Consider the following 25,077-nt stretch of genomic DNA (forward strand, 5'->3'; position numbering starts at 1 on the left):
GTACATTTTTAATTGTATGGTGTTGCTGAAAGCGGCATGCTCATCCTTATTAGGCAGGGCACAGATTCCTGTATGTTTATGTGCATACATACACAGACGTACGTACGTGTTTGTATGTATATACACAGATGTACGTACAGGTGTGAGTGCATTAACACGTACACGCGTGCGTACCAGTGTATGCCTAAACACGTACACACACACACGTGTGTGTATGTATATATTATACTGTGTGTACACACGTAAGTGTGACTGTATATACACATACACTGGTTCCTACGTGTGACTGTGTATATACACATACACTGGTTCCTACGTGTGACTGTGTATATACACATACACTGGTTCCTACGTGTGACTGTGTATATACACATACACTGGTTCCTACGTGTGACTGTGTATATACACATACACTCGTTCCTACGTGTCTATGCATATAGAGATACACACGTGTGTGTGTGTATGTATATATATATATATATATTATATATATATATACACGCGCATGTATATACCCACACACACGCGCATCTATGTGTGTGTGTATATATACGTGTGTGTGTATACACACACGCGCATCTGTGTGTGTGTGTATATATACGTGTGTGTGTGTATACACACACGCGCATCTGTGTGTGTGTATATATACGTGTGTGTGTATACACACACGCGCATCTATGTGTGTGTGTGTATATATACGTGTGTGTGTATACACACACGCGCATCTATGTGTGTGTGTGTGTATATATACGTGTGTGTGTATACACACACGCGCATCTATGTGTGTGTGTGTGTATATATACGTGTGTGTGTATACACACACGCGCATCTATGTGTGTGTGTGTGTATATATACGTGTGTGTGTATACACACACGCGCATCTATGTGTGTGTGTGTATACACACACGCGCATCTGTGTGTGTGTATATATACGTGTGTGTGTATACACACACGTGCATCTATGTGTGTGTGTGTATATATACGTGTGTGTGTGTGTGTGTGTGTGTGTGTGTGTGTGTGTGTGTGTGTGTGTGTGTGTGTGTGTGTGTGTGTGTGTGTATAAAAATATATATACCCGTGTGTGTATGTATGTGTGTATATATATATATATATATATATATATATATACACACATATATACACACACACAAGAAATAATGTATTGAAATAATAACTTGTACGGGACTGATGCCTAGTTGCAGTTTCAAACAAAAAAATTTTTAAACATATTTCAAGACATACCGCAGAATATTGCCGTGTTTCGGGTAAATCCTCATCTTCCTCGCTCTCAGATTGTAAATCCTGTTAAAAATAAAATAAAAAATTATTATGTTTATTGGCATTGGTTTGCTTCAACCTTTCCATTTTCAGCAAAAACTTACCTCTCCAAAAGAATCTGATGAATAATCAAGCTCCTCAAATTCAAGATCTTCCTGGAACATGTTGGTGCTTGAATTGTACTACAAAAAAACTAATAAAAAAAAAAAAAAAAAAAAAGTTAGTGGCACTTCAAGAACAGTTATGGAAGCAGCAGCATTTTCTAATAACAATCTTTTAAAGGTCCATGGCAGGCATAATTTAGGCAAATTTTAGAATGATTACTGGGCGATTGTGGACAGATTGTTGATAGCTAGCATTATCCGCAGTCTGTAGGCAGATAGCATGCATATTGTATGTAGAATGCAGGTAAATAGTGTTGATTGAAGGCTGTGTTTGTTGTGTAGATTGCATGCAGATGCTACGTCTATTCCATGCAAATTTTCCGAAGATTGCATGATTATTGTATGAATGAATTGTGCGGAATGTATGCTGATTCAAATCAGTTTGCAGTCACATGCACATTGCAGCACATGGAAGCACACGGCAGCCAAAAAAGGAAAAAAAAAACGAAACATGGAAGCACACAAAAAAGAAGCAAAAAAATGGAAGCACACGGCAGGCACAAAAAAGAAAAAAAAAAAAGGATGGTACGCGGAAGCACACGGCAGGCACAGAATAAAAAAACAGCACATGGCAGGCACACAGAAGCACACGGCAGGCACATGTTAGAACACGGCAAGCACACAGCAGGCCCCAAAAAAAGGGAAGCACACGGCAGGCAAAAAACAAAAAAAAAAATGGAAGCACACGGCAGGCACAAAAAAGAAAATGAAAAAAAAAGGGGGGCACGCGGAAGCACATGGCAGGCACAGAAAAAAAAGCAGCACACGGCAGGCACATGTTAGAACACGGAAGTACACAGCAGGCCCAAAAATAAGGGAAGCACACGGCAGGCAAAAAAGCAAAAAAACATAGAAGCACACGGCAGGCACAGAAAGAAAAAGCAGCACACGGCAGGCACATGTTAGAACATGGCAGGCACACGGAAGCACACTGCAGGCCCAAAAAAAAGGGAAGCACACGGCAGGCAAAAAAACAAAAAACAAAAAAAAACATAACATGGAAGCACACGGCAGGTACAAAGAAAAAGGGGAACACGCCAGGCACATGAAAGCACACGGCAGGCACAAAAATAAAAAAAAAAATAAAAAATTAAAAAAAAAAAAATATTTATATATTAAAAAAATATGCTCAAAAAAAAAAAAAAAAGGCGAATGAAGGCAGGCGGCATGCGCAATAAAAACTGCTGTCGCCATAGCAGCACACAGCAGGAAAATAAAAAACGCAGCACATGGCAGGCACTATAAATATGTAATACACATTACAATACAGGGCATGCACAATACTTTTAAAAATGCACAGACTCACTGCATAAGGCAATGATCCTGTGCTAATCAATGCATAAAAGAGTACAGAGGAAAGGTGTACTTACCGGAGCTTCTATGTAGTCAAGAGATGGGAGAAACAGCTGTTTGCTGTTTTCTCCGGTAGACAGCACCTCCCCGCTGTGACGCTTTCTGGCGACCAGCCAATCAGGAGGCTGGATCGGCGTTCCATTGATTTAGAAGAACACGCCTCCACCGATGACGTCAGTCACCTGCTCACGTGACCGGCGTCTCGGGAGCGCGCATGAGGCATCCAGGAAGAGCGAGCGGTTCACCGTGGAACGCACCCAGGGACCCAGCAGGCGCCATCTTAGAGGGAGAAGTTTTAAAAGTCATTTTTTCTGCAGACGAGTAAGTACAATGCGGTTTATAACCGCTCACAAGGGCTGCTTAATGTCGGGGGGTGACAGGGGGAATGGGCTAATATGAAATTTTGGCTTTCTGCCTCGGGACATCTCCTTTAAGCTTCATTTTTACCTCTTAACCAAATTACAATAAACCATTGATTGAAATGGCACAACCTGATGACCTGGTTCGGTTGGTGGACCAAAGCCCTCTAAATTAAGTGCTGGGGTCCCTTAATTTTGTTGATTACTGGAAATTTAACAGCTCAAAAGTCAGGTCCAATGCAGCACCTACTATTATGTGAAGAAGGCACCACAACAATGGATACAGAGAATAGGTCAATTGAGAAAGTTTGACTGTTTGGCACTTGGGGCCTGGACTTGTTTTGCCCCTGGGATCTGGACTTGCCTAAGTCATGCGGTCACTACAAGACTTGTTACTCCTGTTTGGTCAAGATTTTTAGCACAGAATTTCGACCAGAAATAATCACTAAAAATACAATAAATGGCAGTGAAATAAGTTGTTCCAAACCTCATTCACATGTGGCAGAAGATTTTTTTTGGTGGATATTCTGAACCAATGAAAATCTACAGCATACCCGATGTTGCTAATTTCTTGGGAAAAGCCCTCCGAACTCACCCACTGATTTGTTGGTTCCTTTAGACAGCAATAGCGCAGGAATAGGTTGTCTGTTATAGCCCATGCGTGCTAAGAAATGATAACGTTTGTGGAAGGTTTTGAGATGTTTTTGGTGATGATACGGATGATGAGGAAGAGCAGGAGCTTTCATTTACAGCCAGAGTAAAAAGCTAAAAATGTTAAATTTATTAGAGAAAATTGTCAAAAAATGCCCCAATCTATATCAGAAAAAAAGGCTGAAATCCAGATTTTCTTTTTCACACTGACTATAGAGCCTAAGAATATTGTGACCCTTCCTGATCTGTAGAGAAAGCTTAGCAGCAGTCATCCCACTGACATCACAGTGATGGTAGGGGGCCTGCGATGTTGGCTTTATTTATCGTTTGCACCACCGAACAATGTCAGCGATCACCCGGGCAGCCGTTCAGAATTGTTCAGTCTTTCACATTCAATGAGCACGACTGAACGAGCGCTGTTTAAACTGAACAATACGGGAACGAGCCAATGATGATTTTTATGTCTGCAGAAAAGTAAACTACACTTCTCAACAACATTTTTGCATCTGGTTTGCGATATATCAATTCTTATGGATTTTTGGGTGTAGAATCCGAATTTACCTTTTTAGAAATAATGTATCACGTGAGGTTTATATGTAACCTAGATTTTTAAAAAAAAAAAGGTTTTTGTGTATTGTTTGGGCCACAGATCAGAAAATTAATAAAAGATCCAACCTTTGATACTAAACTCACAAAATCTCGAATTAGCCGCTTGGTCCCCTTTCCGGCTTTTTGTGCAACAGAAAAGACAATAGCTATGTGTCCATAGTGAGTGATCTATTGCACAGCTACAAAGCATAGGGTGTAGAATGTCTCTAAAACTTCATTTTTTTTACTTTCGCACCTTGATTTCTTCCTGGAAAATTTGGGTGCCTTCAGTGATGATCAGGGTGAACGCTTTCACCAAGACATCCCTAGTATGTAGCATCGTTATCGAGGACGCTGGAGCTCTTCGATGATGGGGGATTACTGTTTCTGGTTAGGGAGACTAATGAGACACCATATAAGAGAAAAGCTTCATCATCCCATTTTGCCAAACCTAATCAGTTTGAACGTTGCAATATGTAAACCTTAGTGCTTTTGTTGGTCTCACATTCACAAATACATTACCAGAAAAGCATGATCGAGTTCTGAGTGGTATTTTTTTCTTGTATTTAAAACCAGACAATATTTGGCAATACTGTATTATCTATGTAATAGTGCTACGTATCTCAGAATTGTGACGTAATGAATAGAATCCGATTCTTCCACTGAATTCAACACCCCAAAACTAGTTGGATCAACCTGTTTCCAAACCAGATACAGAATTCTTTTTTCGTTTGTTGACCAGTGTTATGGTTCGTCATTTGCCGTCACTATCGTTCACTTTCGCTCGTTTGAATAATAATTGTTCAGTTTGAAAGCTCCTTTACACTGAAAGGTAAATACCTGATATATAGGTAACACGCTATACACCATTCACAAAATATATTTAGCTGTGACTATCTACTCCCCCTTCCAAGCACAGAACAGTCTCCATACAAGTCAATGGGTCCCCTCTTGTCCATTGTATGAATGGCCCATGAAGCTGCTGTAAATCATCTCTCTAAATGCTATTACATGTAGCTCAGGAAATATGGCCGCCCCCATAGTCATGTATAGGCAACGGAGTAAACAAATCTACAGTCAGAAAATAATAACATTAGAAAAATGTAATATGTTTCTCTGTCTGGTTCTAATTAATACAAAAAATCTTTACTGATTATAGTCCCTTTTAGTCGTATCCAAGTGGGGCTATTTTCTGCTAGATTTTTTGCCGATTATCATGTTATGTGTCAGGGCCTGGGCTCATTGCTGGATTTTCTGGTACTCTAACGGACCAGTCCGTCCTTCCTGCAGTATATCCTTTCCTTGTATTTTTGTAGATTTTTAAATTTTAGGTATTTCAGTTTGAAAAACCATGTGTTCCATGTACACGGGCATAACTGTAGTGGTTGAAGCTACTGAGCCGATCTAGCGATGGACCCTAATATCCATACTTAGATTGCTGCTCAGATAAAAGTAGTTATGCTATGTTTTTCATAACTACAGTATTGTATGGGGTGATTCCTGACTTTCCCATGAAGTCTATATCTAAATTCTAGTTATGCCCCTGCTGGGGTAGAAGCTGTAATTGCAGATTTTACATTTAGAACTCCCATTATGGTTCTCCACTGCATTCTGTGCACCTCCACCACTAAGAGTGACTACTGTTTGATGGACCTCCCAAAATTAAAGCGTCCCTGCTGCTAATTTGCAGCTAACATCTTTTTTCAATAACAAGTCTACTGAAATGTCATTGCATTAATTCAGGGAGGTTTAGACTAAGCTGCTGGTGCCTATTCCTGAGCAGCAGGTGCTCCTCGGGCTAGACTGAAACCAGTGGTTGTCCTAGATTGGTCTCAGCAGCTGGTCCTCGGACTAGACTGAAACTAGTGGTTGTCCTAGATTGGTCGCAGCAGCTGAACATTGAAGGGATTTGCATTCCTGAACATTCAGGTATTACTGGTGCCTGCGAACACAACACCTATGCTGTTTTCTAAAGATCGACTTTCTTTTATCATTAAACCGTTCCTGGCTCTTGTACCTCAGTTTTATAAAATTGTTTTAGTATTTTTCTGTGTCAGTCCAGGTTATGTCATGTTGATTTTGTTGCAGGGTCGACTCTTTAATAGTTAACACACTTTTCAGTTCCTTGTGGTATATTGCTTATAGGAAATCCATGGCAAATGATCTTCTGATACCGTATGTCATATACATCTTGAACACATTGACGTTATGAAACCCAGGAACATAACTGGGATCCATAATGGCCCAATAACACAATGAGATCGGCCCTGGCCACTTAGAGGGGTTGTACCAAAAGTTAGTTATCCCCTTGCTTACAGGATAAGGTATAACTTTATGACCTACTGGGAGTGTGACCACTGGGACCTCCACTAGTCCAGAACATGGGGGTCACTGCATGAATGAAGTGGTGGTCACACATGTACACCACTATTCCATTTATTTCAATGACGGCAGCAGAGATTGCGGAGCTCTCGTAAGTAGGCACATCACTGCTGCAGCCAATGTAAATGCAGACTGTTGATTCAGAGCGTCTGGCAGCTCTATGTAGGACCAGGGGAGCATGACTGAAGCTTGTTAGTATCACCATCACTTTTACTCTTCAGCATGCACCGTGGCAAGTGCATGGGAAGTTGCTTCTTCTTGAAGTGCTCTGCTTTCTCTTCATTGACTTGATCCACAACTCTGATTTGACAACTGGAGCATCCAATCAGTAGAACCTCACAGATGTTAATTGGAGCAGCTCCCTAATTGAAGGGGTCTTTCCTGAGATAATTTCTTAATATAAATCCATATTTCAGCCTCTATTGTCTTGTAAGCAGTAACACTATGGCTGGATTCACACTGCTGTATGCAACTTGTGCCCAAGGAACTCAGCACGGACAGCTGTCTATGTGGCCTTCCACATTGCACGTCCTATTGTCATTGGTGAAAACAGATGCCAATAGGTCATGCTGCAATATACTTCTGACACTGGTTATCTTCTTGATGCTGATTGTGGGTCCAGACACGGCCGGCTCACTGCGAATTTGCATTGTGGATTCTGCACCTCAAATCTGCAATAAATTACAGTACAATGTATGTGGATGGAGCCTAAAAAACAGGCCAACATGTAGCTGAAGATTTACGAAGAAGAACAAGCATGCTGAGGATTTTCAAATCAATGACCAATCTTCAACAAAAATATGTACATAATTATGGTGACATTTGCCAGCTTACTGCGGATTAAATCCACCGTGGATTCATTTACCATGTCTGAACCCAACCGTAGGGTGCCTGTATACATTGTAACTGCATGTGGATCACCACTAATTGCCGGGTGCTACCTGGAATTGCTAATCGAAGCCAGGTAGAAACTGGCAGTGATCACCTTGTCGTTACAGTGTTTGTCCAGTGTCAGTGATCGTATTATAGCTGCATTTCTGTGTCCTTAAGGGCTCCTTCACATGGAAGATAAGATTTTCGGCTGCATGCATCAAGGACAAAAATCAAGTCACGGCTGCATCTCTCGTTTTGTCATCCTTTCAGACAGCTGGGGCTGTGGCATATATGCCTGGAATACCTTTTGGGCGGGGGGGGGGGGGGGGGGGAGAGAGAGTTTAGCTCAGCTGGGCCGAGACACATCTCTGTATTACGGATGCGGAATAACGTCCATAATACGCTTGTCTGAAAACGGCTTTTCGGTCTAATTGCCGGATTGTGAAAATAAACTTCTTGTATTGTATTTTATTCTAGATCGATATTAAATACTTAGGTATGCAATTGACAGATATTATATACATAGATGCTAAAGAGATAGATGTGTAATAGATATATATTAAATGTATATTAGACATAAACATATGCAATAGATATTAGATGGATGACAGAAAGATAGGGAGATGGATGTTTGATTAGATATGCATTATGCAATATAAAGATATTTGATAGATAAATTAGAGAAATAGATGTGTGATAGATATTAAATATATATTAGATATGTAATACATAGTTGATACCTAGATGATAGAAATATAAAGACATAGATGTATGAGCAGAGAGAGATGAAGTAGTTATTAGATATTAAATGCCTAGTAAATAGATGTATATTAGATCAGGATCAGAAGCAATATATAGATATGTTTAACATAGTTCATAGAAAGATAGATGTATGAAGAGATATGTATGAAGCCGTTATTAGTGATAGATAGTAAATGCATAGGTAGGAAGTAGATGCGTAATGTGCCAAGTTAACCCTAGTGTGTTTTTGGTTCTGTCTAGCCGTTTCGTTATGGGAGCAGCTAAATGGAAAGAAAATGGAAGCAAACAGCTTTCCCTTTGACAGTAATTAGAGATGAGCGAGCGTACTCGGAAAAGCACTACTCGCTCGAGTAATTGGCTTTATCCGAGTATCGCTGTGCTCGTCCCTGAAGATTCGGGTGCCGGCACGGAGCGGGGAGCTGCAGGGGAGAGCGGGGAGGAACGGAGGTAAGATCTTTCTCTCCCTCTCTCCCGCCCGCTCCCCCCCGCTCCCCGCTGCGACTCACCTGTCAGCCGCAGCGGCACCCGAATCTTCAGGGACGAGCACAGCGATACTCGGATAAAGCAAATTACTCGAGCGAGTAGTGCTTTTCCGAGTACGCTCGCTCATCTCTAACAGTAATGTAAAAAAATGGACCCATTGCAAACTGTTTTGGTTCCGTTTTGTTGAACTGGAAACAAAAGAACAGCCGACTGCACTTTTGTTCCAATTTGAAAATCGGAATGGAGGCGGAAAATGCAGAAACTTATCTTCAGTTTTAATACATTTCTATGAACCGGAAAACTAAAACATTTTCTTTCCATTTTGCGGTTCGCATGACTAAACAGCTAAATAACCAGCGCAATGCTAGTGTGAAAGGCCCTTAGATATAATATACAGTAGATCGATATTAGATGTGTATGAGATAAATAGATGAATGTCATTAAAGCCCCTTTTAAATGAAACGATTATTGCTCAAACAAGCGAAAGTGAGCGATTATCATTCAGTCCAAACGCGCCTACGACAAACGAAAATTGGTCACAATTTGTTGGGCCATTTTCTGCAGGCATAAAAATCAGCGAAGGCTCATTCACTTATCATTCAGTTTAAAAAGCGCTCATTCAGTCTTTCATTCACTTAAACAGCGAATGTGAAAGACCTGAAATAGTTCTTGTTTTAAAGGGGCCTGTGATGTATCTGCCTGTATAAATAGACTACATGAGTGAACGAGTGAACTCTGACATAGTTCGCTCATTCAATATGTAGTTTATTCTCTTTGTGCTATTAGGGTTGTCTTTGTATTCATAATTCCAAGTGAAGTGTTGCTGTGATTTCAGCATTTTTACTTAACAAAAACATTTCTGGGGGTAGATCTTCTCATTGTAAGCAATTAAGAATTTCCAGACAGGAGGAGGAAGCCTGGAAGTTGCTGATGTGTAAGATGCGGATTCCACCCCTTCAGACATATGTTTTTACTTCAGGGCAGAGGCCATTGTTTTGTTGTTTTTGTCAGTTCATGTACCAGTCAATCCACATAATAGCTCTGTCCACTGGTTACACCACCCAGCTTCATGTGACCATCCATTCTTCAATAAGGCCACTGCATTGGAATGTAGATGTAGGAACGTTATGTATTGCATTGAGGTAGGACAGTCCTGATATCAATCCAGGATGTCTAAACTGCATATATGTTCAGACCTCTGTTGATGGCGCACATATAAACTTGCATAAAAGGACTTTCTTAGGTCTTCATAAACTACAGATTGTTGCACCATTAGGGACTGGTTTAATATTTCCATTGCTCTTTTTTGGCTAGAATAGCAAAGCATGCTGGACTACTGTATCCAGTAAAAAAAAATTAAGATGACCTGATGAATCCATTATAAGTCAGTGGGATCCATCATATACCATCATGACTTTTGTTTTTCCAGTGTGAACAGAGCCACAGGCATCTCATATTGTTGCTGCAGCAATTGGAAGATCCACCATTGACTTGTAATGAAATGCTTTGGTGAACAACCCTACATCTAACCTAGTACTATTGTGAAATGAATTCTGTGTTCCCCAGAGGGAATACACCATGCCTGGGGTAAAGGTGCTTTCTATTCTGTACATCTTGAAGATGATCAGTGATCTAAAATGTGGTTTATGAAACAACACTTCTGAAGAGGGCCTTTCAAGGGATGTAAATATTTTGGAGGTTCCTCTGGTTCATGACAATATTCGACCCCACATAAAGATGGTATCCACCCTAGACTAGGTAAAAGAAGAAATACTACAAATTGAAGGTTTATTAGTAGGAAATATTGGCCAAAATGTGAAAAGAAATGTGTATAGCTATTGTTTCAAATGTTTATAAGGAGTTTTAAGGGGAGTAGGCTCTCCTACAATGTTACACTGAAAATGCTTTCAAATGTACGTTGTAACAATCTTTCAATTAAAAACAATGGAATGAAAAGGGTTTTATTGAAGTTTTGAAATATAGACATTGACATGTATCAACGTTACTCTTCCATATATCAGTAAGTGACTTCCATTTTAAAGTAATACGAGGGGGTGCTGATAAGTCTTTGGCTTTTGTGTTCTTTTTTTGTTTTTACAAGAAAATGAATATAAGGACAGCACTCCACCCACTGGACAGTGACTCAATATAATAAAAATAGAAATAGGACTTACCCGGTGTGTGTGGGAAGGTCCCAGTGATGGGCCCCCCACACAACACCCAAGGTCCTGGTGTGCGTATAGTAAACCAAATGAAAGTCCACGTCCTTGTTTCGCCGATCCCTGAGCTAGCCACAGCCCATCGTATCCCTAAGTATACGGCTCTACTACTAGGAAGTAGTGGATTGTGTAAAAGGAAAAAAAGGAAGGCTCGGCGCTCCACGAAAAAGATCCAGATCTACTATGGCGATCCAATAATGGATCCTTTAATAAAAATGATAAGACATATGCAACGCGTTTCGTCGCGGTTAACGCGACTTTTTCAAGCATGTCGGGACTTGCAACACAATCATATTTAAACATTAAATGCGGGACTTAGAATAATACGTAGACCAATCCTAAGGCTCCGCAGGTACGTACCCCTCTCTTCACTAATCCTATGAGAGTCCTCCGTTTCAGCTTTGCCGGCGCCATACGTCCAGTGGGACTTCCGGGTTCGTGCGCACAGTGTGTGACGTAGTGGCGTCCTACGTCACACGTTCCCAAAGTAAACTCACCGGTGCGTGGATGCGTAGATGACGCGGCGACGTACCTGTGGAACGCACGTAGGTCTGAGAAGGTACGCACGCGTAGAACATTTGCTCCTCATAGAAATCTAAATGAGAATACGTAATAAATTACCTATATTGGTCCCTCAATGCCTCAGAAACATATAAAAATTATATAACCCACGGATAATTCAATGTTTTGCATATATATGCACATATCATAAACGACATAGAGCTGTCTGCAACCATGCTAAATGAATAAAGAGATTTATTAACCCCTTATCTCTCTATTATATGCAACAAGTTAGTTATAACATGAAAAAAAACAAACCCTAAAACCGAAAAGATCAATATTAACCCCATGTTATCAGTAATAAAATGAATGAATAAAACAGTACTGATCTAAGAAGATATGCATATATACAAGTACATATGAATATATTTAATATGTAACAGTTTTAAAAATATATGAATATTTAAATATATGGTTCAAATGGCTTAATATCTAAAACTTCTCCAGGACCTCATTAAGTCCATGGGGGATCAATGTATCCAATTAAAAAATCCGAAACATCTCCTTAAGGGTGCATTCACACGAACGTATATCGGCTCGGTTTTCACGCCGAGCCAATATACGTTGTCCTCGTGTGCAGAGGGGGGAGGATGGAAGAGCCAGGGCCAGGAACTGTGCTCCCGCCCCCTCTCTGCCTCCTCTCCGCCCCTCTGCACTATTTGCAATGGAAAGAGGCGGGACGGGGCGGGGCTAATTCCCGGACCTTAGCCCCACCCCCATCCTGCCTCCTCTCATTGCAAATAGTGCAGAGGGGCGGAGAGGAGGCAGAGAGGGGGCGGGAGCACAGTTCCTGGCCCTGGCTCTTCCATCCTCCCCCCCCCCCCCTGCACCCGAGGACAACGTATATCGGCTCGGCGTGAAAACCGAGCCGATATACGTTCGTGTGAATGCACCCTAATACGGAGCCTATTGATCGATTTGACGGAAATTTTCTCCAATGGGGTCACTCTTAAGCCGGAAGGTTTGCAGTCATGATGTGTACTAAAGTGTCTAGAGATACTGTGTTTACTGTATCCTTTTTTTGATGTTACTTTTGTGTCGGGAGATTCTAGTACTTAAATCATTGATTGTCCTGCCCATGTAGCGTCTCTTACAAGGACACTCTAATAAATAAATTACGTACTTCGTTTTACACATCAAATGTTTTATTTGAATAGTTTCCCCACCTTTGGTTGCTATTTTTGTAGTACCATGGGAGATATATGGACAACTTTTACATCGTTTTGCCCCACATCTATAGACACCTTTCTTTTTCCGGTCACTGCCTTCCTCCGATCCCAATTTCTTCTCATTTCTAGGACAAGAGGGTGCTAACAAGTTTTTGAGTGTTTTATTTTTCCTAAAAATGCAAATAGGTTTATTATTCAACTTTTCCCCCACGAAAGGGTCACTTGTCAAGAGACCCCAATGTTTTTGGATGATCCCCTTGATCTTACTGTGGTGCGTGCTATATTTCGTATTAAAAGGGGTTTTGAGTGAAACTTCCATATGGTCCCGGTTGTTTTTATTCCTATTCTTATCTTCCCCCTTCCTGTCGGAGCTCACTTTAGTGTAGGCTCCTTCAATAACTTCTTTCGGATATCCTTTTTCTTTAAATCGTTTTTTAATCACTTGAGCTTGCTGTTCAAAATCTGATCTTTTGGAACAATTCGTTTTTATCCTATTTAGCTGACCATATGGTACGTTGGTTTTCCACCTCTTAAGATGACTATTACAATCAACTGATTTTAAAAAATGTTCTAGTGGTTATCTTATCTTCTGCTGATACTTCAAGGTCAAGAAATACTATATTATGCCTGTCAACCGTATCAGTGAATTTTAGATTGAATTCATTAATATTGAGAGATTTGATTTAAATCCCTCAATTTCTCAATATCACCATTCCATATGATAAGAATATCATCAATATATCTCTTATACATTATTATTCTGGGGTCAGAAAATGTATCCCTCTCAAAAATACCCATGACGAGGTTTGCGAAGCTTGGCGCACATTTAGTCCCCATGGCAGTACCACAGATTTGTTTATAGTACTCATTATATGAGAAATAATTGTTGGTTAGAATAAATGCAATAGCTTCTACCAAAAAAGACCTCAGTTGAATCGGCATCAAGGGATCTTCATTAAGTATAGTGCTGATAGCCTCTAATCCCTGTTTATGCGAAATGTTGGAGTAGAGGGCTTCTACCTCCAACGTGCACCATACATAGGTGTTCCGCCACTCTTTAGTCTTCAGAATTTCTAATATGTGGCCTGTGTCTTTTTTATATAGGACACAAGTGTCTTCACATAACTCTGCAGTTGAACATCAACATACTCAGAAAGATGATTCGTAATTAGAGATGAGCGAACGTACTCGGTAAGGCCGATTTTGGAATCGAGCACCGCGATTTTCGAGTACTTAACTACTCGGGTGAAAAGATTCGGGGGTCGCCGGGGGGCATGGCGTGGTGGAGCGGGGGGTAGCAGCGCGGAACAGGGGGGAGCTCTCTCCCTCTCCCCCCCCCCCCCCCACTCCCCTCTGCAACCCCCCCGCTCACCCACGGCGCCCCCCGAATCTTTTCACCCGAGTAGTGAAGTACTCGAAAATGGCGGTGCTCGATTGCGAAATCGGCCTTACCGAGTACGTTCACCCATCTCTATTCGTAATTGCACACATACCCGCCATAATAGGACGTTTTGGGGGTGACCTCTCCCTCCCCCCCCCCACTCCCCTCTGCAACCCCCCGCTCACCCACGGCGCCCCCCGAATCTTTTCACCCGAGTAGTGAAGTACTCGAAAATGGCGGTGCTCGATTGCGAAATCGGCCTTACCGAGTACGTTCGCTCATCTCTATTCGTAATTGCACACATACCCGCTATAATAGGATGTTTTGGGGGTGACCGTATGTTCTTGTGGATCTTGGGTATGTGATAGAAATACGGGGTTTCAAATGAAACATTAGTGATATATTTATATTAAGTTTTAGAGATACAATGGCTTTTTTCATCATGACGAAAAACGATGTTTTGATCTCATTCGTTGGATCATATTCCAATTTTTTGTAATATGATCCATCATTTAAGATCCGTAGGTATTATTATGGTAATCAGAGTAGTCCGTGAGTACTACTCCTCCGCCTTTATCTGGCTGTCGAATCACCAGATCCTTCTTTCTGATCAGATTGTTCAATGTATTTCTCTGTGCTCTGGTAAGATTCGATTTACTGTAAACTTTTTCCTTTTCACACATACTATTAAAGTCTCTGAGAACATTCTGATAAAGTTGGAGATATTCTCCTTTTGTTTTAACTGGATAGAACTGAGATTTGGGTTGAAGATGAGTAATGATGGGTTCCTCTAAATCAAAATCCACCAAGAACTCCGCTGCGGTCCTGTCTATATCTTTGTGATTGTCCTTTTCGTGTATAATGAAATATCTGTTCAATGTAAGTTTCCTAAGGAAAGCGTTAAGGTCGACAAATCAAACATACTTGACGCTTGTGTGGGGCTAAACGTTAATCCTTTGGATGAAATGTGAACTTTTCTTTTAAGAAGATGTTGGGAAATGTTGATGCCACAAATTTTGGCATCCTCAAATGTTACCGTTTCTTCCCCAGTGTGATGTTTTTTGATAGATCTCTTGCACCCCCCCTGGCACCCCTTCTTTTGTTTTTTTTTTCTCATATTCTTTTTTTTTTTTTTTGGAGCTGGGTGGATTGGGTCAGGGGTGGGTAGAATTGAGTCACTTTGGAGCGTGTGGTTGTTGTTGGAGTGACCATGCTGGTCCTGCCTGATGTTTAATTGGAACTCCTGTTGGCCTGTAGTGTCGTCCGTAAAGGGACAGTATTCTTTGTAGCGTCCCGGGGGTAATGTATGTACCCCTCTAGTTATAAAAAAAAACGAACCACGGATGTTATTAACCTCTTGACTATTCCATTCTACTGACTTCTTTTTATTTTCTTTATTGTTGGGCCCCAGAGTTGTATTGGATAAACAGAGATCCAAAATGTCAGATGGGGATTCTCCTAAGGGCGCCCACCCACTGGCGTTTGCGTTTTTCGTGCGTGAAAAACGCAGTGATTTCGCATCTACGCGTTTGCGTTTTTCGCTGCGTTTTTTTACCGCAAAACGCGGAGAATGTCTCATCCTGAAACGTTGCATAGCGTTTCTATACCAACACACCCTGCACAAGTGCTGCATACAAATTGTAATTGCTGTAGACCTGCCCCCTCGTTACTTAGTGCATAGTGCGCACAGCAGAGTTGAGGCAGTTTATGCAGTTGGAAGGAGTCTGTCGCTAAAAAGCTTTTGTGCTGGCCTTGTTACAATGGCGTTTTCAACCAACACCGTCCTTATAAATTGGCTGATATCACAGCGTTTTGGGGAACGACGATTTCTTTGGAGCAGTGACCTGCTAACGCCCAGAAGAATGTGGGTGCACCCTCTCCTCCAATGGCGGCCACTTAAAGGGCACTTTCGTGTGCTGTACCATGATCTTCAGCGCCACCCTCACAAATTTGAGGAATACGCAAGAATGACGGTCACTATGTTTGACCTTTTGCTTTCCCTTCTCCGGGCTGACTTGACATTACAGGACACGCGATTGCGCAAGTGTATATGTGCAGAGGAGCGTTTGTTAGCTACGCTCAGGTTTGTTTGATTCATGTTTACCAACTGTATTACGTATAAGTACCCTATACACGTGTTTGCAAACTCAAGTTCCCTGTTTGGACCTTTGCCCCCCCCCCCCCCCCCTATATGTGTGTAACTTCCCACCAGCAATTATTTGCCAGTCTTGAAGCCTAGCTTTGTGGGCAATGCCCAATTTTGTGTAAAGTGTCACTTAGCGGCCGAAATGTATTTTTCATTGCATAGCCAAGCCTTTTGTACACCTTTTTTCCACGCTTGCTGCCTAACAGCATTGTGAGTAATTACTTAAGCGATGATGTGTAAAAAAACGTTCATTCTACAAGCCTCTAGCAAGCTTAAGGCCATGTAGCCTTTGGCCAGCATCTATATACACTCCCCTCGGACCCTTTATTACTGTTGCACAACATGTATATATTCTGAGGAGGATGTGCGCTTCATTTAAGCTACTATAAATGCAATATTACGGTGGAAATGGCTGACAAGGCAACCACCTCCTCCCCCTTCCCTTTAGGAGTGTTGATTGTAATAATGTCTGTGCTATTTGTGAAAGCTGCTTATCTACATCTTTTATGTGTGTGAATCTCCATAATGGGGCTCTGCAGGGATGGTCGCCAATTTATGCAACCGGCAGTAGCATCCGTGAATGGCCAATGCCTTTGCCTGCCCCAGCATTAGCTCATTTTCTTTCTGAAATTACCATTGGGATCACGTTGGTCAGCCATGGTAGCATTAGCCCCACATCTGCCACTACCTTTAGCCAAGCCTCCGTACAAGTACTACTTAGGTGCATCGAGTGCTGTAATGTGCTACTGCACATCTTCCCAAAACTAATCCACCCTTGTCCAAGGATAGTGTTCGTGTTTTGTTTATATGTTGTTTGATTTTTCCTAATGACTTCACTGCACGTAGACTCATGTAGTCAGCCCCGTTTGTGTTAGATTTATATGTGTCAACAGTTAATAATGTCTTCAACACCATTTTCCACCACAGGTTTCTGGCAACCGGTGATTCCTTTGCTACCATACAATTCCAATTTCTCTGGGGCTCAACGACGACTACCAGAATTATCCATCATACCTGTGAAGTCCTTTGGCGCCGACTGCAGCCCCTATATCTTCCCCAGCCAACAGTGGGACATTGGCTTGCGATAGCAAATGGCTTTCACACCACTGCACAGTTTCCATTATGTGTAGGTGCATTAGATGGGAAACATGTGCGTATAAGAAAGTCTCCCCACTCGGGTTCACGGTTCTTTAATTATAAGCATTATTTTTCCATCTTGCTTCTGGCAGTAGCAGACACGGACTTTAAGTTTCTTTTAGTAGACATTGGGGCCTATGGAAGTACCGCTGATTCGCGAGCTTTTTCCTGCTCCCGCATTGGCCAGAGACTGCATCAAGGCACTTTATATCTCCCCCCGCTCCGAAACTTGCCGGGGACAGCTGGCCCTCTAATGCCATATTTTTTCATTGCTGATGAGGAATTTCCCCTAAACAAACACATCATGCGACCATTTGGCCGCAGCCAATTAACACCTGAGCGACGGATCTTCAACTACCGCCTGTCCCGTGGGCGACGATATGTGGAATGCACCTTTGGTGTCCTTGTCTCACGTTGGCGCGTGTTAGAACGGACCCTTCCCTTCGCTCCAGATGCTGCAGTTGGAGTGATCAAGGCCTGTGTAGTGTTGCACAATTTTGTACGCCATGAAGAGGGATCGCTGTCTGAAGAGCTAACAAGTCTAGTCCCCAACCTTGATGCCCCCCCCCCCCCCGCATCCCCAAACAATTGGGGTCCGCATTAGGGACAATTTGACACATTATTTCGGGACCCCAGCGGGCTCTGTACCATGGCAAGACAGCGTACTAAGAAGGCGTGACCCACAGTAAGAGATTTATTGCATCATGTGTGCCCCCAAATTTTTGGGTCAGGGGCAGAGGGCATCCAAACATTACAGTGTTGTAAAGGCGTGCGCCAATTCTGAGTTGGGATCTGTATGTACCCTGTGTGTCATTTTTTTTTTGGGCCTTGATGTTTTGGTGGGCACAGTGAAATGTGCTGATATAAAGTACGGTGTTCAACTATCTGTTTGTTATGTTTTCCTCTGCCGACAAATTAACACAGTATTTATATCACCCCCTTCCCAAGCAATCGCCGCCTTGGGAAGACATTAGCCATTGAGTCTCTGCGCTGCTGCTGCTGCTGTTAGCCATCCTTTGGGTTGCTCTTTCTGTATATTTCCAGCCTTTCTGCTTGTGTTGGCTAAGCACAATCTTACCCCAAGCATTCCGCCCTTGAAAAAACCCGATAGCCCTGGTGTCTCATGCTCTACAAAGAGTTAGGCGTTTGGCTAAACTAAACAACCTCTTTCTTTAAAATTGGTCATTGAGATATTCAATACAGCCCTGCGTCTGTGCCTGCGCAAGTACTTGTAATTGGAGGCAGATGCAAATCCTACTCCACCACGCTTCGGCATACATTTTGTGTACACGATTTTCACCAGCGTCCTTTCCCATACACATATCACGTGTCCAGCAAAGGCTTTAGCTCTCTCAATGTGTACCTTCAGCCGCATAGGCTCTTGCAGCATATGGCGAAGCATTCCTGCCTCTTGCAAGTGAAAGGGGTTGTATCGCGGCAGCAAGTGGGGTTCAGCACTTCTGTATGGCCATATTAATGCACTTTGTAATGTACATTGTGCATCAATGATGAGCCAGACAGAAGTTATTCACTTACCTGTTCCTTTGCTAGCGTCCCCGTCTCCATGGAGCAGTGTAATTTGCAGCGTCAAATTGTCGGATTAGACGCGCTTGCGCAGTCTGGTCTTCTCCCTTCTGAATGGGGCCGCTCGTGCCACAGAGCGGCTCCTCGTACCTCAGCCCCGTCACGCGCCGATTACAGCCAATCAGGAGGCTGGAATTGGCAATGGAACGCACAGAAGACCTGCGGCCCAGCGAGGGTGAAGCTCACGGCGGCCATCTTCACCAGGTGAGTTACAAGTCACCGGAGCGTGGGGATTCTGGTTAGCAGTATCGGCAGTTCTTTTTAAACAACGGCATTGGGTTGGTGTCGTGCCGTCCGGGGGCTCTATTGAACCAAAAACCCGCTCCGGCGCGGGAATACCCCTTACATACCAAAGCGTGCGTTATACTTCATACATCGGAGGAAGTGGGGGGATCATGTGGTTGCCCATGGACATACCTGTGAGTTACTTTACTCTTTTGTGGTCAGAATGATTATAAAGGGTTTTGCCCCCGCCTAGGCGGATGTATTTTTTCACCCATGACTGCCCTGTAGAGTAGAAGCATCACACACCACAGGCTTTTGCATGACAAACACTACTCTGCTCACCTTTTCATTCCTTTTCTTCCCTTTATGAAGCCTGGCTGAAGAGTAGTGCAAACATGGTGTTGCTGTGTAGTTTGCATGATGCACTGCAGCCTGGCTCTCCTTAGCGTGGGCACTGCAGATGGCCCCGGCGACAAGACTGGAGTACCAGCGTCATAATGCAGACGCACGCTACAGTGCGGTGACTGGACCCAGCAACCGGCCAGCCCCATTTAGAGCAATGAGAGGGCAGGAAGACAAGTGCGATCTGCTGCACGAGCTGTAGCAATAGATTCCTTCATCTCCTCAGCATGTCCCATCATCACTGGACACTGGGGCAGCCCTGTAACAGTGTCCAGTAAGGCGGTGACATGCTCAGGAGATGAAGGAATCTACTGCTACAGCTGTCTGGCCTGTAGGAGCAGATCGCGAGCTCTTCAGGAACTTTGAAGAGCAGACAATCGCGATCCTCTGCTCTTGAAAGTGCTTGTGGCACCAAACAGGCCCTACACACACAAACACCCCCCTCACAGTCTCCATACACTGTGAGCCCGCAACACTGCTCACACAGACATGCTCCCCAGCGTCACCCTCCAGCCACCCCCCCCCCCCCACTGGCTGACAGCTCCGACCAGCAGCTCACACACCTTCACCCTCACCCCCATCATGTGACTACTGACTGACAGGTCTGTCACCACCACACCTCCCCACCCCCGACTACTGACAGCTCGCAGCACCCCTCCCGCATGAGAGGCCGCCACTCCCCTCCCCCTACGTGTCAACTGAAGATCCCTTGGCTGCGCGGCCCCTGCAGGCAGACCATAGCTTCCAGAAGCAGGCGGGCGACGCAGATCTACGGCGCATGTGCGCAGTAGAAGAAGCTCGTCCATGTGCAGAGAACACCTGCAGCTGGGCCAACTATATCTGGACAAGCCACTTGTGGGAAGCAATGGCAAACTAGGAGCAACACGGGGGGGGGGAGCATCAAGAAGGTATGTGAATCACTTCCGGGGGCCAAACTCACAATGCCAAATGTATATTACAAAGAGCATTGTATTGGGCAAACAGAAGTACTGTGAGTCATTCTTTTTGGCGGCACAAACCCATTTAACGCTCCCACCCATTGGTCCAAAAAGTGTAGTAAGCTCGTGAAATACGATAAGCATTAGAAATAGCTGTACTTTGGCCCTTGTGTTAACAACTTACCCACCGTCCTTTGCCTTGGCAAGTGGGCAAATGTGTGGATTTTGCACACATGTCAAAGTTGGGGGCCTAAAGCGAGCCATAATGGCCATCCAATTGCCCATGGTAGGTCTCCTGCGGTGGCATCCCGATGTTTAGCAACTTGACTACATCTTTTGTAGTGGCTGGACATAAGTGTTTACCCAACGTGTTCTGTGTTCCCAAAATATGGGGTTAATGCCACATGTTGCTGAAGCCTGTAAAACGCTTGTGTGCTGTTTAGGCATACACAGTGTGCAAACTAGTAATGTGTTCGCACTGCATTTTACCCGTATTTCTTAGAAATAGAGGCCCAGACTGTATTCACCCAACCAGCGCACAAACTCCCTTTGTGAGCATTATCAAGTGTTCCCTCAGGGCCAAACGTCGCCAGTGCTTGACGCCTTGCTCGGCACTTAGGCCTTAGGGAACCATTGTGGCAGAGGTGGTACAGTGTGACGTTGCTGCTCGCTGACTAAACCACATCCTACCTATCAGTGTGTGGGAATTCATATGTTACCGTGGCAGATCTATTACTGGGATGTTAAGGCTGGTGGAGTAAAGGTTTACATGCAAAAGGGTGGCAGCTGCTTGAAAATAGTGCTTCACACGTAATCCCTAGCGACCCATTTATCAATTGTATAGCATTAGGGTCTAGATGTTCTCACCACACCACACTTTTAACTCTCCAAAATATTTATTTAGGAAAAAAGGGCGTCTTGCATGGCAAGGCAACATGTTAAACAAAACTCTGCCTCTTTGCACACGAGGCAAATAAGGGGGGCATTTTGCCCAATAATTCTCAGGTAAGCTAACATTTACTGATGTGTGTCACACACAACCTGGTAAAACAAACAAGTTAACAAGTCTACATGCTCGGTCAAACGTAAGTAACAACACAGAGCTCCTGCCCCGAGTTACAACTGGCAATACGTCGGGCACGTGCCCGACGATGTCCCTTCGCAGGGATCATTGTAAAAAGACGGGGCTTCTGATGGGACACTTGGTTCTGCACACTGGCTGCGACCTGCGGGAGGCACATCCATGGGCCCTGCCGCACAATCCAACCACTCCCGGTAGGGCCCATGGCGGTGTGCCCCCACGCAGGTCCCAGCGTGGTGCGGCGGCTGTGGGCGAGGAGGTTCGTGAGTATGGCCCCTTGGGGCAGAGGACCCTGTTTGCGGGAAAGTGTTTGTGGTGGCAAAATGCCAAATCCCCGCAAACAGGGCCCTCCCGCGCACAGCATCTTGTGACACATTAATGAGCGCAATTATAGCACTCAGTAACTCTATTTGGACATCTGGGGAGATGCGCCTGCCAGAAGATGCTATGCACTGCCCCATGGTGTCGGCCCAGTCCAGGCGCCTTTGCCGACGCAAATACTCTAGAACCTCCTCGTCCACGAGCCGCCCAGAAAAGGCCAGATGTTGCCTGGTGTAGCCTCTTCGGCCGCCTCTGGCCCTAGCAGTCGTTCCCCTCGGGCCCAGCTGGTGGGGGAGTCTCCTCGGACGGAGCTGGCGGAGCAGGTGGTGCCTCTGGGGCTTCGGGGCCATCGCTATGCAGGGATACCGTGGGCGAGCTGTCCTCCGTGTCACTCACGTCATCTGCTGACGGGTCCTCCTGCAGTTTTTTATGCTGTTCTAAAAGAGAGGGCAACAAGTGAGTACAACAATAGTGTCAAGGATGGTGTTTCAAGGAAGGGAAGGCAAACCTTACTAACAAGTGCATCAATGTAACATATCTCCTGTAACATTATAATGTCAAATACGTTAGAGCCTTGAAAACCATTACAAGGCAGTCTCAAAGTAATTTGCCAGGTAAACCCCGGTCCAACATGCACTTGACATCTGCAGGCAATTATTTGTTAACGACCATAACTTGGCAGGCATTTCCTACAAAACAGAAAGATGCCATGTTGCCTCAATGTTACCATGGGTAGCAGCACACATAATTCTGTGAGTCAGGGTCAGTGTAGCTAGATATTTAACAGGCACATTTCTATGTCTATATGCCATTTTTTACAGGCCTCGTTTGATTCATTTACGAGCTGGTACTTACACACCCAACCGCTAACCTGAGTGCCATGTAAGAATTAAACCACTTACGGTCTGGGTTCCATTATCGGCCTTAGGAAGGCTAATAATATGGCCTTTTGCGGCGCCGTGCGGAGCCGCTGGGCTGTTGGTGTCCCACCTCTTTTCTGTAAGTGTCCCGGACACTGCGCCACTTCCTGTGAAGTTCTTCCACTATGACAAGGAGAAGAGAAACATATGAAAGTAGCAGGCAAGGTAAGCACATAACATGACAGTGTAATGTGACCATTCAAATGTTACGCTATGGGCAAACCCTGTATGGTGATGCAACTACGCTTTACCATTTCTTGTGGGCGTACTGGCATTTCCTTTACAAGGTGTGTAGTGGCCGTTACAACCAACAGGCAAAGTGTGATATCTGCAGAGCTAAAAACAGGCTGTTTGGGAGAATCAATTAGTGGGTGGAAGTAGGAAATAACAGTTTGTGAGTGCTGTTGACCCCGATAAGAAGACATAAGCCCTATGTAACCATTCATGGCATCTGGTTGACTCATACACATCAGTGCTTGAGACCTGAGGCAGAAAATAGAAAGCAACATCCACTTGCCCAAGTTTCACACAATTGGGGGAGGGGTGTGGCCATGTGCATGGCCGAAGTTCCAACATACAGCCGAACTGCTGTGTCTTACTTTTATATGGGCAGCTCTGCCACTGACTGCAGTGACAAGCGTTATTTCAGCTGCCCTCTAACTCCAAGGCAGCATGCAGCTCCAGCAGGACATGGTAGTTTTAATAAACACAACATCCCAGTCTCCAAGAGCTAATTTAAAAATTTAGGCTAGACATACATATGAAAAGACATACATACATTGTGCATTACCTACATTACCCAGCATCACAGACTGGCGTACGCCTTATTAATTTCACATAAAAAAAGGAAGCAATGCTTCCCTCAAAGCTAAACAAACCCTTACAGTTAGTGATTGCATTAATGTGTGCTGACGTGTAGGCACATATACATGTCACTTATACATTAACCAGGCTATACCTCATATAAGACCCTGTCTACTTTGTAGGTAAACATCGTATCTGCGGACGCTCATCCCGTGGCTGTAATGCACTATTCTCAAAGAAATGCGTCTTTAGAGAACAAGATATCACACATGTGACTATCAAATCTTAGCCTACATTTTTCCTAGCCATGAAAAGGCCCTTGTTCAAACACGGGGTGGCCAGAAAAACACACCTAGAAGAAGTTGGTGGTCTTTAGGAGGACAAATAACAGGGACAGCAAGGGGGGCCTAAACACACACACACACATTACCTCTCTATGTGGCCCCTTAGTGATGAAGGAAAAGAAGAAGGAACAGAATAAATGAATTGGACATTGCGCATGGCTTAACACTGCACGTCCTAATACATGCTACCAGAAGACCCCAAAAGTTAGAAAGGGAAAAACATGTGCAAGCAATGTGGCGGCAATATCTGCATGCCTAGCAGCCGCGCCCGTTTTGCATGATGCATGGCCAAACAAGCGTTTAAAATGAACTAAGAAGCTGTTTGGCAGTGTGGGTCCCTAGCCACAAAAGCCGACCACAAACATAAAGGCATTGCAGACAAACAGGGCAAGGCGTGTACCGCAAACACCACACACCCCAGCGCAACAAGGACGCACGCCTCCACACACAAGGCTACACAAGCACTGCACAATGTGAAGACAGAAAGGTACTATACATACAAAACATTCATGCAAAAGAATTACAAACACACATGTGTACTTACACATTTTTAGCCGTCCTTGGGCCCGACTGCGTAGCCACAGCACGCCGAACATTTCCTCTGCAATTTCTGCCCAAGCATCGTCCCTCAGTGATCGCACATGAAATGCCTCCGTCCTGGTGTCCCAGATGCAGGGGTGCTCCTGCACCAGGGCTATGAGACGTTCTTTCTCAATCCTGGGTACAGTCATGCTGCAGGGAGGATGTAGCTGTAATGGCTGCTGCTCCTGGAATGACACACCCTGTTAAGTGTCTGTGCCTTCCCGCCTCCACGCTGCTGGGAAATCCCCTGAACCAGGCACACCCAACAGCACCTGTGAAGAATGCCCGCCCTTCCACAGTCTTCAGTACTGTTGTCTGCAAAAACGCCACGCGACGCGCGCGAATTGCGTTGGGTTGCGTTTTTTCCGGG

The 25,077-nt window shown here is 44.0% G+C and overlaps 1 protein-coding gene and 1 long non-coding RNA gene across 3 annotated transcripts in view; both read right to left on the bottom strand.

Annotated features, from left to right (window-relative positions):
- The window catches only part of LOC136610841 (P2X purinoceptor 7-like), a 4,096-nt gene extending 901 nt beyond the window's left edge, over positions 1-3,195 (bottom strand). For both annotated transcript variants that reach the window (XR_010790182.1, XM_066590038.1), the window contains exons 1-3: positions 2,813-3,195; positions 1,383-1,471; positions 1,243-1,302 (exon numbers count right to left, since the gene is read on the bottom strand). Coding sequence is in view for 1 of the 2 variants with exons in the window: in XM_066590038.1 (XP_066446135.1) it covers positions 1,243-1,302; positions 1,383-1,442 (120 nt within the window). In the remaining variant the exon portion in view is untranslated. The remainder of the gene's footprint in view (positions 1-1,242; positions 1,303-1,382; positions 1,472-2,812) is intronic.
- Positions 3,196-21,572: 18,377 nt separating this feature from the next.
- On the bottom strand, positions 21,573-24,879 carry LOC136610842 (uncharacterized). The gene is made up of 3 exons (XR_010790183.1): positions 24,670-24,879; positions 22,960-23,100; positions 21,573-22,494 (listed from the first exon to the last, which is right to left on the bottom strand). It is a non-coding gene; the product is annotated as an uncharacterized lncRNA (long non-coding RNA).
- Positions 24,880-25,077: the final 198 nt, after the last annotated feature.

This window comes from Eleutherodactylus coqui, chromosome 2, assembly GCF_035609145.1.
Source record: "Eleutherodactylus coqui strain aEleCoq1 chromosome 2, aEleCoq1.hap1, whole genome shotgun sequence".
In the NCBI taxonomy this organism is placed as follows: Eukaryota; Metazoa; Chordata; class Amphibia; order Anura; family Eleutherodactylidae; genus Eleutherodactylus; species Eleutherodactylus coqui.